The sequence below is a fragment of the Ziziphus jujuba genome, chromosome 8 (assembly GCF_031755915.1).
Source record: "Ziziphus jujuba cultivar Dongzao chromosome 8, ASM3175591v1".
Classification (NCBI taxonomy): Eukaryota; Viridiplantae; Streptophyta; class Magnoliopsida; order Rosales; family Rhamnaceae; genus Ziziphus; species Ziziphus jujuba.
In genome coordinates, this window is record NC_083386.1 from 28,645,054 (window position 1) to 28,660,197 (window position 15,144).

The 15,144-nt window shown below is 33.5% G+C and overlaps 2 protein-coding genes and 1 non-coding gene across 4 annotated transcripts; all 3 read right to left on the bottom strand.

Annotated features, from left to right (window-relative positions):
* Positions 1-1,530: 1,530 nt before the first annotated feature.
* Positions 1,531-1,601, bottom strand: TRNAG-CCC (transfer RNA glycine (anticodon CCC)). The gene has a single exon. It is a non-coding gene; the product is annotated as a tRNA-Gly (tRNA).
* A 375-nt stretch (positions 1,602-1,976) lies between these two features.
* On the bottom strand, positions 1,977-4,357 carry LOC107421817 (thylakoid lumenal 17.4 kDa protein, chloroplastic). The gene is made up of 4 exons (XM_048469463.2): positions 4,197-4,357; positions 3,385-3,509; positions 2,977-3,223; positions 1,977-2,444 (listed from the first exon to the last, which is right to left on the bottom strand). The coding sequence occupies exons 1-4, from the start codon at positions 4,315-4,317 to the stop codon at positions 2,221-2,223; spliced, it is 717 nt and encodes a 238-aa protein (XP_048325420.2). The 5' UTR covers positions 4,318-4,357; the 3' UTR covers positions 1,977-2,220.
* Positions 4,358-9,117: 4,760 nt separating this feature from the next.
* LOC107421839 (uncharacterized) lies at positions 9,118-14,613 on the bottom strand. Of its 2 annotated transcripts, none has more exons than XM_016031175.4 (8): positions 14,294-14,613; positions 12,537-13,816; positions 12,310-12,400; positions 12,006-12,163; positions 11,869-11,920; positions 11,150-11,229; positions 10,926-11,019; positions 9,118-10,690 (listed from the first exon to the last, which is right to left on the bottom strand). In XM_016031175.4, the coding sequence occupies exons 2-8, from the start codon at positions 13,704-13,706 to the stop codon at positions 10,155-10,157; spliced, it is 2,181 nt and encodes a 726-aa protein (XP_015886661.3). In that variant the 5' UTR covers positions 13,707-13,816; positions 14,294-14,613; the 3' UTR covers positions 9,118-10,154. The 2 variants fall into 2 exon arrangements, with proteins under 2 accessions (XP_015886661.3, XP_048325867.2); XM_048469910.2 differs by lacking the exon at positions 14,294-14,613 and adding an exon at positions 14,087-14,241.
* Between the last annotated feature and the right edge of the window lie 531 nt (positions 14,614-15,144).

Here is a 15,144-nt window from a genome sequence, read left to right on the forward strand (position 1 = left end):
TTTGCTTTACAGGCTGTCATTTGTCAGATATATATCATTCATCACTCAGGAATTTGAAAAAAAAAAAAAAATGATATAAAAGGGAAAAGGAAATCGGATAGCCCTAGGATTTATATTTGAAATCCATGATTGGATTGTGGGAGGGGAATCGATTATATTGGTACTGTTTTTTACTTTTTTTTTTTTTTTTCTGTGCTCGAAATAAATAAAGCAAATTAATGAAATTTTTTGTTTTTAGGCTGGAGTATTTGTATGTTTGAATACTTTTTAAGGCACATTTTTAAGAATTTGTAACTATGTAAGCACTGAACTCTGAACATTTTTCTTGTTCTTGCTGATATTGAATACTAAACAATATATATATATATATTTATATATATATATATATATATTTTTAATTACAAACACATATATAAATTTCCAATCCAACCATGTCCTTTTTTGTTTTTTTATCCTTTTTTCTTTTTTTCTTTATCTATAACCACACCATCCCCAGATATATATATATATATATATATATATATATATATATATATATATATATATCATATGATATACATTGATTATTTATTATATCCAATAATGAATATAATTGAAACGAGTTAGTTCCACATAGTAATGAAAGTGGCTTATACTAATCATTTAGTTTGATAGCTATCAAATCTCAAATGGTGAAAACCAAGAGTCAGAGAAAAATCATATCATTGGGACTATAGGGGATGCCCATTTTTGGTTGTTGTTTGGTCATTGGACAAGAAAAAAAGAAAGTTTGATAATCAAAGAGCCATTAATCAAATAAAAAGTTAATTTTGTATTTAGGCCGGAGTACTTGTATGTATGAAGAGTTTTTAAGGCATACTTTTTAAGAACTTATAACTATGTAAACAATGAACTCTAAACTTTTTTGTTGTCCTTGCTAATATTGAATATTCAATAATATTTTTTTAATTACAAACACATATATGAATTTCCAACCCAACCATGTCCTTTCCGTTTCTTTTTTTTTGGTTGGTAGTGTCATGTCCTTTCTCCTATTTTTATTACTTTGTCCCCTTATCTGTAACAACACCATTCCCGGATATATGATATAGATATAAATTGATTATTTATTATGTCCAATAATGAATATAATTGAAATGAGTTAGTTCCACATAGTAATGAAAGTGGCTTATACTAATCATTTACTTTAATAGCTATCAAATGTCAAATAGTGAAAACCAAGAGTCAGTGAAAAACCATACCTTTGGGACTATAGGGGATGCCCATTTTCAGTCGTTGTTGGGTCATTTGACAAAGAAAAGAAAAGTTTGCTAACCAAAGAGCCATAAATCAAACAAAAAGTTGACACATGAAAGTGGCTTATACTTATCATTTACTTTAATAGCCATCAAATCTCAAATGGTGAAAACCAAGGGTCAGAGGAAAACCATACCTTTGGGGATGCCCATTTTCAGTAGTTGTTGGGACATTGGACAAACAAAAGAAAAGTTTGCTAGTCAAAGCGCCAGAAATCAAACAAAAAGTTACGAGTGCGCATCCGGGGAATCGAACCCCGGTCAGTACCGTGGGAGGGTACTATGATACCACTACACCAGATGCGCCTGTAATGTGCCCCAACTCAATAAACATAAATACTAGAGTCTTTCGGCATTAATAATCTCCCATACTGCATGATATGAAAGATGGAAATTTTGCTGGTGTCCTATGGTCAAAGTTTTCTGTGGTAATGGGTATATGCAGATATAATCTGTATGGATCGTTAATAATTATCTGCTGTAAGTTTCTGGTTTTTGCTTTTATGGGAGGTAGCTATGAGTGTCCCTTTTTTCTGCTGAAAACTGGTTACCTTTTGCTGTTCCAACAAAAAGGATAAATTTGATTGGTTTTCATATCCCATTTTCAAGCACTACCTCCTGCTGCTAATTGCTGCATTGTCATTCAGGTCTAGAAAGAGAGATTGAGAATATGGTCAAAAGTTTTTCAGAAAAAGATATACATACATATATGTAATCACAAATTCGCAATTGTCTTCCTCTTCTATCTGTCAGACAAAATTAACAAATACAACAAGTGAACAAAATGCAAATTGCATTTATATATTCGTACCCTTTTATTGGATACACAATTTACCAAAACCTTGGATAATATGACACAACAGCCTCTCACCCATTTTATTTTGGATGGTTTAAAAAGAAGACAGAAGAAATTGGGGGTCAATGATCATCGGCATCCCAAATAAGCTCTTCCTTCATCATCAATAGTTTTATTTGTACAAAGCTTCTGAAGATCAATGTATCCAATGATGGTGTCCTCAAATACTGCCTCTTGCAGTTCTGCACCATTGAATGTGGAGCCTGATAGTACTGTGTTCTTGAAGGAAGCTCCTTGTAGATTTGCTTTCTCAAAATTAACCCGATCCAGAACTGCATTTGAGAAGTCTACACCTGAAAAGCATTTGGTTTGCCAATATTATCTCTCCAGTCTCAAATGTTTCACATTTCACAAGTTCAAATTACACAGACAGTAGCATAATAGCTCAAACGTAGACTTTACTACAAGCCTGCTCTAATTATGTGTGTTTCACATGTTCATATTATTAATTCCATTGCTGCATTTACAGTAACATATTACAAGAACTTTAAGATGGATATATCTTCTGAGGATTGTTGCTTAAATTGTTTTTTCCATTATTTACTTTGAACAAATTTTCTTTAGACTAAAGATTAATAAATCTCATAGCAGAAGATAAAAACCACTTAATTAACTTATTCATGATCCAAGTAGAAAATGTGCGCTATTATTCATGATCCAAATAGAAAATGTGCGCTATTTAAATTAAATTAGCGTTCCTTTCCTTGCAAAGGATTTCCAAACATGAGAGGCAAAAATTGAACGCTACTCGGTTATGGAATTCAATTAACAGCACAGTAAATTATATGACAAAAATACAGCTAAAAGGGTGAGAAGGAGTATTACCCTTGAAGCTAGCACCTACAGCATAAGCCTTTGACATCACCACCTCAGACATGTCTGCACCATCAAATATTGCATCGGACATGAGTGCTGCAGCAAGAGACTTGCCCTTCAAGTTGGACTTCTCATTTGTATAATCACAGAACCTGATATCAATTGGCTTATCATAAACACCATTCGCTTGACCTATTGTGTTACCAACAAATGCACGCTCACATCGGTTTGGATCCGTTGACAATGGAGGCAACCTCTGCAATGCAAACAAGTAACCAATCAGATCATATCAGTTCATTTCACAAAAATAGATCTTGAAAGCACCAGTTTCAACCTTATCATCTCTAATATCATCTAAAGGAGGCAGTCTTCTAAGTCAATAGTATATGTGTTGGATAATAAGAGAGTATTATTAACCTGATTAGCAGCAATAACAGGTAAAGCAGTAGTCACAGCCCAAACAGCAAGAATGCCACAAGCTACATTTTTAAGTTGCTTGATATGAGACAAGTTTTCCTTTAATTCAGGACCATCCCTAGAAGCTTTTTCCCAAGTCCCAAGTACAGCAAACATAAAAGATATCACAATTATTAGTTTATTAAAAAAAAAATATATCAAATGTAGAAGGAACAAAGCAAATAAAATAAACATAAAAGCAAAGATAATGTCTTTTCCTTTGCATCAAAACAGAATATCATTGGAAATATCCTTTCCTTAGCACCAAAAAGAGAAATAATAAGTGAAGCCAATCTTTGTTATATGCTGTCAAACAGACATCAAAATTTCTAATACGAATTTGACTTTTCTGAATTTAAGTAATTTTTTATTAATCCCAAATCTTAATATCTTAAAAAAAAATAATAATAATAATAAATAAAGAAAGATAAAAAAGGAACATTCATGAAGCTACTCTTTTTAATCAAACTTACTGCTTAAGTATAAAATCAATAACATCAAACAATCCTTTATATAATGTAATTATCCAAAGTTAATCACTTGCTAAGAAGAAATCCATTACCTTAATACAACTTCGCATCAACATTAGTCAAGCATAAAACTCAGTTTTTTTTACATCAAAAAATTTAATTGCTAATGAAGCCAAAGAAACCAAAAACGAACTAGCTAGTAAAAAAAAAAAAAAAAAAAAAAAAAAAAAAGCCGATAGACCCAGAACGAAAGAAACAAAGAAATGAAAATGTAAAGCACTGAGAAGAATTCAAAGGGACTACCGGAGCAACATACACGAACAGGCGAGTAGAATTCTGGGGGTGCAAAACGACGCCGTGTCGATGCGGAGAGATGAAGACTGGATAAATTATGTGAGAGTGGAATCGAAATTGTTGCAGCCATTTTTTTTTTTTTTTTTTTTTTTGCCCTTTGTTTGTTTGGCTCTGTGACTGAGAGCTCTAGTTCCCTTTGTTGCCCTCTTATCCGTTAGCTGCTCTAGTTGCTACTTTTGGATCTAGATGACGTGGCACGACACGTCGGATTGTGTCGTTTCGGGGATGTGTGGACTCAGTAAAATGTCAACCTCGTGTTGGGTATATGAAATTTGCTCATTCCAAATCAGTATTATATATTTTGGGCATTAGACTGTTTGTGTTGAAAAAAGCTTTTAATATTGATAAGGAAATATCTCATTCTTGTTAGAAATTTCAATTATTGATTGGCAATCTGTTTGTTCTTATTCAATTTAATTAATATTATCTCAAATTTAAACATAAATTAAAGGGTTATTAATACTTTAACCATCCTACATTATTACATTTTTTTGTCTATTTTTTAATAAATTGGTTGTCCTTTGAATTTTTTTTTAACTGTCACAATGGTTCAATTATACGATTTTGTCTATAAATTTAACAAAATCAAATCTACACAGTAGTTAAAAATTAAATAAAATATAATTATTGCACTATAATTATAGTAATTATGTATTGTTTAATTTCATAAAATTTAAATCCTTATCTGGATGAAAGAGACAAAATAATAATAATATTCTTCGGATAATATGTCATTTTTTTTGTAATTTAGGGATAAAATGTATAAAATGTGTAATAGTTGAAAGACTTAAATATATTTATAATATCTAAAATATACAAATAATTTAACTACAAAACTAAGTAAACATATGACAAAAAATATTAATAAGTAAACATAATTATTTTTTTCAGAAATAAATTTAGTACTAAAAAGAAGGTAAAATATGGAAAAACAAAAAAAGAAAAAAAGGAAAAAAGAATGAGCTGGGGAAGAAAGATGTAAAAGTAGCAAAATTTCACCAACAAACCATAAACGATGGAGGCAATAACTGACCACCTTTGTCTCCCTCTCTTTTGACCTTGTCTCTCTCTCTCTTTCTCTTTCACAGAGTAGAGAGAGGGCATTAAGCCTTTAGGCATAAAAGAAAAAAGAAAAATTCCTCATCACCATCATCATCATCAATCACCAAGAAAAACAAAAATGGAGTCGAACCAACAGAGCGCGTGCCTTTCGTACGAGAAGTTCAACGGAATGATGAGCTGGGTGGGAACCCACGTGGCATCGGCGTTCTTCGCGTCGTTGGAGCGGTGTTCCTGCATTAACCTCTCGACCTCCGACGACCCCGACGTCAATCCCGATGAGGCTCACGACCTACCCCTCATGCTTTCTTCTCCTTCCATCACCCGCAGCGATCAATGTGTTCCTACTCCTTCTCCTCCACCTCAAAACGACGTCGTCAGCCTCCCCGTCTGAGATCCAAATATCAAACATTGATTCAACAACCCCACAAGCAAAAGGTCTCTCTTTCAGTCCCTGTTCTCTCTCCCTCTCTTTTTTTTATTTTATTTATTTTTTTTGTTTTTGGGTGTTCCTCTGGGTTTCCATTAGAAAATTATGTCTTGTAATAGGAAAGAAAATTAATGCGACGATTTATGGATTGGTGTCTTAATTTTTCTTTTACATTTTAAACTTTTCCCTCTTGGGTTTCTGGGAATTATGTTGGGACTTGATGGGACAGCAAAGAAAGGTAAAAGTTCGTTTTTTTTTTTTTTTTTTTTTAATGGTTTCTTTGTATGATTCTTAAGTTTTCTGATCTGAATCAAGAAAGGATTTTTTTTTTTTTTTTTTTCTTGGTGACTTGTTTCTTTAAGGAAAACATAGGAATGGCAAAAACAAGGAAAATAGTTATAGGTTATAATTCACCATTATATGATAGGATCTGGAATTGCGAACGCAATGTGGCTTTCTTGGACTGGAATTTGTAAATTTGAAAATTTGTGACTTTATTTGTCTTCCTCATTGGTAAGTTGTTATAGGATAGTGTCTCGACGAATTGGATTTCTTAGCTAAGTTTTCTGCAAACCTTTTGGATTTAATACTGTCATGTGAGGTCTTGGAAGGATATGCATAACGATGATAAACGAATTTCTTTTACTTGTAATCAAGTTCTTATCCGAACATTTCAGCAAAAAATTTAAAAAAAAAAAAAAAAAAAGTTCTTATCCGAACAGAAAAGAAGAAGTTGGAGTTACAATCAAATGGAGGGAAATTAATTTTGTGGGGTTTTCCTTGATCTTTCAGAGGATCTCTGTTGTTACCTAGAAGTAATTTCCCTTGGCATTTCAATCAAAATTTGATGGGAAAAATGGATTAGATTTGAGGAATATTGCTTGATTTGCTCTGTAAATTGCTCAAAGCTATTCAGGCTTGAGTTCTTTTTTGCAAGATTTTGACCCTTTCTTGGAATTATAGTCCGAAGCAATAAAGGCTACAAAATGAGGAAAAAAAAATTGAACAAATTGGCGGTCTCTTTCAGTAGTTATCATCAGCTTTAGTTGTCCTGTTTCTTCTATATTCTTTATTTTGCAACTGAAATCATTAAGCTAACAAAGAGAACAGCTTTTATAAGGTTAGGCTTGTTTGAAAAGCTTTCAAAACAAGGACCAATTCCAAATTTTCGTTGAAAGCAACGAACTTCGGTATTCTCACATCTTTCCAAGCAACATATATATATATATATATATATTGTTCTAAAGTTTCTTATCCATATTTTATGCATAAACTGGTGCTGATTTAAAAAAATGGGGATTAATTCACTATGGGTTGTTTAGCCTTCTTTTGGCGGTTTTGAATACTTCTAACTTGAATTAAAAAATATATGAAAAAAAGGGAAGGCAATGCCATTTGAAGTTGCAAGAGACATGTGCATAACCAATGGAAAACATTTTCAAATACTTACGCGTCTTATTACCCAAAAGCCAAAAAGAAAAAAGAAAAAAAAATGTACGCGTTTTTGATTGAATCAAACCTAAAATCCACTCATTATTTTTATTTATTTTTTTAAATAATTAGTTAAATGCTACAAACCTCACCAGTTGCCTTTTTCTTGTTTTGGTAAACAAACTACACCAATTCCTAGTTCTCCACATCGGCCAAATACTTATTTTATAAGTTAGCCATTTCCTTGCATTCAATTTCATTGCATTTGATATTTATTTATGTGCTCATTAATCAAGGAGGCCCAAAGAAAAAATTTTAAAAAAAATAAATCATTGGGCTGCCTATCAATGGCCCAGCCCATTTGTATTAGTCTTTTCAGTGCCTAGAGAAAGGCTTCATAATGGGCCTAATTGGCTCTGTTTTGACATGTTTCTTATAGGGGACATTTCACATTTTTATGACTGAGGAAATACATGCATGTATAATGGTTGTTGACTTGTTGCTTGAGGATTGTTTTATGGCCCCTAATTTTCTGAACAACCGCATGTGAAAGTTCTAAAGAAGCAGAGTTTTTAAATGAATTTGTTAATAATTTTTGTTTCCTTTTAAAAAAATTATATATATTGGACGATTGAGGGATTATATGCAGGAAACATAATAAAAACAAAATCTCTTGGATTAATTAATGGTTTTGGTTGTTAATTATAAGAAAGAGCCAAATAGAGGGAGGAGTAGCAAATGTTGCTTTGTCGGGTATCTGTGTTTAGATCTCATAACAAAGTTTTGTCAACCTCTTCAGCAAACTCTTCTCTCCTCTGATCTTGTCTCTCAAGCTTTTCCATTAAAAAAGAATAAATTAACTAGTACTTGTTCATGAGGTTCATTATTTGGTAAGTTTGGCTAAAAGAAGAAAATAAGGTACATTATATTCAATAATTGGTCTATTAATTAATTCTCTTTTGAAAACTCTGTTGTTTGACATTATTCCACTACATGTCACAAGAAAAAGAAGCTTTACTTGGTTTTACAGCTAAGCTTAAAGACTCTGATGTCTCTGAAATTTGCAAATTAGTCCTTATATTATGCTCTTCTTGTCTCCTAATCCTAAAGCCTTCACATCTGTAATATGTACCATCTATCTCTTTGAGCCATTGCTTTACTCTCTTTCCCAATTTTCCTTGTCTATTTACATCTTTTTCTAAGAGCCATCAACTTTTTATTTTCGTATGAAAATTAGCAATAATTCTGCACTAAAAGACAGCATTTCTTTGGATTCTGATGTTCTAATATACCCCATATGCTTTATGCTAAGGTCATATTCATTCTATCATTATCTTTCCAATTTGATGCCAAATTTTGACCAGTAGCATAACAGTTGGCAACTTCTTTATCAAATTTTTGATGCCAAATCCAATTTGTTAAAAAAATAAATGATATCCACAAAGTGAAACTAAATAAGAACAAAGTATTGACACTTTGAAAGGGGCATCCATAAAATTTTGATGAAAATGATTTGATGCCTGCATTATTCAATTTGAGGCTTTTTCTTCCATTCTTATCCCTTTATTTACTTACGAAGAATCAAGTTTCTATGAGCAAAATTTTCCACATTATGCCATGGAAACAAAACAATTGATTTATTGAAATCTTCACAGCAATTGGACATTCAACAGGTCCACTTGATGACGCAAGGAATTGATCTTCAGAAACGTGGATTTACCGCCATTATATCCAAACAAAAAAGGCTTTAAAGTGATATGATCTTGACTAGTTCTTGTACATAACGTAAACAGTTTATCATGGAGAAAAAGAATCCAAATTCATATCATCAAAACTACAAAAGAAAATGCAAAAGCTGCAACTCTGTTTTCATTCTAGCATATGTACTTTTGCTGTATATAATGTTTGTTGCTACAAGTAATAAACACAACAACAACAACAACAAAAAAGGAAAAGGAAGAAGCTGCAAAAAAAATTTTATTTACCACCGAAAAATTACAATTACATATATGCTATCTCAAGGAATTTCTATCTAGCTATTGGAGGGGGAAAAAGAAAAGTAAAAAACAACTCCCCTAAAACTCAACTAATCCATTAAGTTTAAGCCAAAACTGAGAGTACATAAATTATGTTAGCAAAAACAGTGGAATCAGCATTGAAACAACAATTAAAGGTAACGCAGAGCAGCAAGCAGTGATTATTCGGAAGAAACGGAAGAAAACATCTTCTGTACACTGGTCTGGGCAGTTTCATGAACTGTGGCTGAGAAATGGAAATGAATTCCAGGCCCTAGCACAGTTCCAGAGCCAACACAAGAAGTGACTGGCTCTACCACTATACAAAACAGCAATGGCAGACAAACAACTCAATCATTCAGACCGGCCAACATAATATAATGGCAAAGTTCCCTACCATTTTTTTTTCTCTCTCAAACAAACTCCTACCACCAGCTGGGATTCCCCGTCTCAACTTTAAGAACAAAAGAAAGAGGTTCTACAAGGCCCCACAGGCACTTGCATTATGCAGAGATAATATCTCAATTTCGCCTCTCTCAACAAATGACTTTTACATCTAATCTTGTGGGCCGGCAGACAAAAAACTATCGAATGATTAATCAGAAGTTATAATATTACGCTTGGAATCCAGATAAGCTAACCTTAGCCACTTACTGCTTCCAAGACAGATTACAAAGCAACCATAGAATTGCTGCCACTTGCTCTGATATAATTTGATAACTGTCACTGAAGAAATCTGAGAAAAGGGCCCATGCAAAAACCAAAATTCTCAAGATCATCAACACTGCACATGCCTATGGAATGCTCAGATATGAACCCGCTGTGGCCTTACAGTTTGCTCAAAAGTCATTTGTCAATTCATCTTACATAAGAATTGACAGTGTGCAATCGGGTTAAAAGAGGCACTGCAGGTGAGTGACCAACAAAGGGCATAAAATATTCTCCGTAAATCATGCCAAGCACAAAAAATTATCAAGGATGCAAAGGTAAACCATAATTGTGGAATGATTTTATCCGTCCATCCCAGCCTGCCGTCACAATAACCAGACCCCATGCATGAGAATTGGATGTGCTCTGGCAAGAACTTTTAAGGAACTTGTACTGAGATTTGTGCATTATAGAAGTTTTGGCCAGCGGGCTTGAAGTAGGTAGCTTTTCCTCTGGCCATGTTGCAGATCCCTTGGGAAAAGATTCTAAGTAGAATTCTTGGCTTAGAGAAAAACAAGCAGGTGAAGAAAAAGGCAGAGCTTCTGATAACCTCTCATCCAAACCATGAATCTGACTTCCATTTTCTGAGTGGCTATGTTTTAAACCACCCCAAGGTATAGCAACAGATGCATTGCTGAAAAAACGCTCACAAGACCTAACATTTTTTGCTTGAGAGAGAACAGTCTCCTCTTGATTACTGCAGTTCCATACATATACATTAGAATCATCGCAAGCCGATACTATATGTTTTCCATTTGAAGTGAAATATGCAGATATCTGGTTTCCTGCGTTACGTAGTGCTGCGGAGAACACAGAAAAAAATTAAGATCTATGAGAATGTAATCGTTTTTAACAAGAATACAATAATCTAAGAGAATGTATGTGTCAAAAAAAAGAAAAATTACAGTTTGTACACTGCCATCAAATATGGCTATTTAGGTTCCCTAAGAAAAAAATTTCCACCAAACATAATCCTATAGCATTGAAAACTAAGTAATATACATTAAATTTAGGGACAAAAAGAAAAGCACATACCCCGATATTTTCCAATCACATTGAGCCCGTCCAGAACTCTAACCTGGGAACCCGCACAAGTAATCATTACTTTGCTAGAGTCTTTTGGAGAAAACTGGAGAAAATGATAATAATTAGAAAGACAACAAAAACACAAAGGACAAGGTACAGTTAACAAATAAAGAAAACCAAAGACAAACTACTAAATGAGGCAAATGAAGCACTTAAATGTAATAATCAAATACCTGGAAGCCTGTGATCTCTTTGCATGCAGATTTCTTCTTATTATGTAAGGATATTTGAGCATCCAATTGTAAATGATTATCTGGTACAGAAAAAAAAAACAAAAACCAATATTAATTGATTCAATCCCTACAAAATCCATTGATATGAAAGTTCCTTTACCAAGCAGATCTAATAAAATTAAAAAACAAGCACCAAACATGCATGTCAAATTCAATAAATTATGCTCTATGAATCCTTACTACACAAGTGCTTCCTATTTAAAATCAGATTTCCAAAATTACTAAAACATATTACAATAACTCAAACAAATATGAAACCACCAGATAGGTATTTGAGGTATACAGGCACATTTTTTGTTTAGACAACTGACAAATCATGCAGAGTAGTTAAATTTTAAGTCTATTTTATTTACTAAAAAGATAAACACTTAATGGTTTACCTCTCAGAAATATTCCTATTTCTATCTAATGTTCCATGTCCTACCAACATAAATGGAACTCCTCTTTCAACCTAAAAGAAAACCATCAGCACTTTCTACAACAATCACTAAAATTCACAATTAGAATTTCAGAAGACATATACTTTATAAAATGACAATAAATGTTGCACTCAAATGACTGCCAGCAAAGAATACATTTATCACACAATAAGTCAATTTCTATGCAAGGGAAATGAAGGAAAAACATGGCATAGAAAAGGCGACCATTGAAAAACATACCATCTACATAGAAAAAGCGACAATTTCCAGTCAAAGAGCCAATAATTCCCCCCTGCATGAAAAATAAAATTGTAAACATAAAATCCATACATATGAGAACCTGTATTCTTACTTAAAGGGCAAGAAATTTGGCAAACCTCTCCATCAGGGCGATAACACACTGCAGTGACTATTTCCCCTATATCAGTCCAGTCAACAACTTTGCAAGAAGGAATTCCCCAGATACGAACTTTTCCATCTATAGAACCGCTGATGAAGTAATTATCATCCATAGGATTAAATTGGACACATGTCACTGCATGTCATCAGTACAAAAATACATGAGATATATACAAAGTATGATATAGTAGATCAGATGTAAAGCTAGCTTAAAATCAACCTGGGCTAGTACCTCAACTATCAAGTACATAGTAGCAAAATACAAAAAAGCAAGGAGCGCACCATAATTGCTATGTGAAAAAATTTTGAGGCAGTTATCATATCCCACTCGCCAGAGACGAACAGTTTTGTCAACCGACGATGACAGAAGATACTGCGTCAAAATAGAAACATGGAAAACAAATTTAATTTTCTCCACATTTCATTAAGCTTGAGGAAAGAAAAAAAAATAAAAAAAGGGGTATTCCTTACACGCATGAAAATTTATCTTAATTCAAATAACTACTTACATTATTCTTTGACCATGAGAGATCCAAGATCTCACCGCTGTGTCCACAAAAATCATGCAACGGTTTCTCCAATATTCTGAAGACCTTAGGAGGAAAAATAACACAAGCTGAGTCTGACGTTTTCCTCATGCTTACTGATTTGCCTATTTTCTCTTTATCCGTAACAAGGGGTTTCAATTCTGAGAGATGATTCACTGTGAAGTATAAACAGGATGGATCTAATTTTGGAATGTCAAGCTCATTAGATCTCTCATCCTCCACCACTTGCCAAACCCGTACAATCCCATCTTCACCAGCACTTGCGAGATACTGTCCATCAGGACTGAATTTCATTGTCAAAATTGAACCTTTATGGGCTTGGATATCTTGCCCCATATAAAGAGCTGAAAGTTCCTTTGACCGTTTCCCGCATTGGCGAACCTTAACTCTTTGAGCCCTACATCCAAAATTTGCATCATTATCATTTGGTCTCAACCTATCAGCATCCCCTTGCTTATCAATAATGCATGCCATGGATCTCAATTTACTCAACCAACCCTTCTTAGCTTTCTTCATTGTCCCCACCAAATTGTTTGTTTCCTGCACTTCTTTCTCCATCAGTTGTTGGAACGAGGGAGACAATGCAGAAGCATTCTCAGGCTCTCCAGCCAACTCCAACCGACCCAAGCTCCTCGCTTTTCGACTTGCACTCTTCTTTTCATCCACTTCCTCCACATCACACTCCATTCCACAGCCTGAATCTGCATCTCTGCACACAAAAAAATTCTCCTTTGAACACAAATTCTGGGAAAAATCGCAGCCGCCATTTTCAGCACATGAAATGGAAGATCGAGTGGAAGCGAACTCGTTTTCGAAACTGGAGGTTCTCAGCACAGCTCCACTGCTCTCTCTGATTCTGTCGAATTCTCTTTTGGAAATGTCACTATCTACATCTACAGAATTTTCTATCAGAATTCCATCTGAATTCAATCCAATCCACCTCAGGAAATTACTCCGGCGCTCCTCAACACTTCTCGGGCTCCGCATCCAAATATCATAGTGTAGACCATTTGGAACCCAATTGTTCGAAGAACTTGAACTAACACTATCAGAATTCGCATCAGATGTCGATGCAATATCTTCTTGGGCATCAAAAAATCTATATTCTTCGTCTTCACTGAGGCTACCCATTATACTTTTGAGTTCAACCCATGAAATCCAACCTCAAGAAACCAACATTTTAAGCCCTAGACAATGTGGCAAAATCCAAATCCCCCCAGGCAAGCAGCCCGAGAAAATAACTAAAAAAATGGAAAAAAACGAACAAAAACACAAAATCCAAGATCAGTTTAAGCAGAAAATACTTATTAAAACAAAAAGCACAGATGATAAAAACAATAAAACAAAAACCAAGAGATCCAACATGGATCCCAATCCACACCCATTGAACCTGGCCTTCCACAAACCCAAAAAAAATATATATATATATATATATATATACATATTGTTCATTTAATATGCAAATGAAAACCAAAAAAATAATAATAATAATAATAAAAACCAATACGAACCCAAAATCCAGCAAAATATAAAGGGTCTAGAACGATTCTCAGTTACACAGAGATCAAAACCCAATAGCAGAATTTTGAGGATCATATAACTACACTCGAAGAAATGAATCGGGAAACAAAGATAAAAGAAGTAACTTTTAAATAATATTTTTACAAAGCATAACATAAAGATGGGATTTTTAATATGAATGTAAAATTTTTGCTTACATGGGTTCTTCTTTTCTATGAGATTTCTTTGAAAATTGGGAGGACAAAGATCGAAGCACACATGAAAAAAATTGAAAGCTATTTTGGACTCGCTCTTTGGAGAGGAAGCAGCGGATGAAGCACACACAAAAATGTAGAAAAATAAAATAAGAAAGCCAAAAAGAAAAATTGAATTTTTATTTTAATTTTTTTGGGAATAAAATTATGAGCAAGGGTAAAACAGGAAAAAGAATAATAATTTCCTCGATATTCGTGAATGGATGGCCCGAGAAACGAGATTTCGAGAGCAGGGAGTTTTTGTGTGCTTTCTCTCTCCTTCACTTAAAACTACCACATAAATGAATTAATTGATCTTATTTTCCTTAATTATTATTATTATTTTTGAAAAGTATTATTTATTATTATTATTAAAAATATAAAATCTTCTCTCTCTCTCTGCAATTCTTTTGTAAGCCCCACACACGGTCACCATAGACACCGCTTTGCCGATTGACCCAGCGCAAGTCAGTCACCAACAGCTGAATTTTCCTACTTTATTTAATAAATCCAATTAAAAATAAATAAATTTGAAATTTTGTTATAAAATTTAACGATAATACCCTGTGTCCTTTCCTAGCAAATAAAAATTGGAAATAGTTTACTCATAGTTAAACTCCTACGAAAGAGGTAATTAGGTTGGATTTTTTTTTTTTTTCTCCTCTTCCATGGGTCTAAAATATTGAAATTAGATTTATGTAAACAAATTTATATATTAATTAGGTAACCAGGGATTCAAAATTTCCATTTATACACATGATAGCTAGTTAGGGTAGGTTGCTACCAATTCAATGGGTCAATCCCAAAACTTTGAC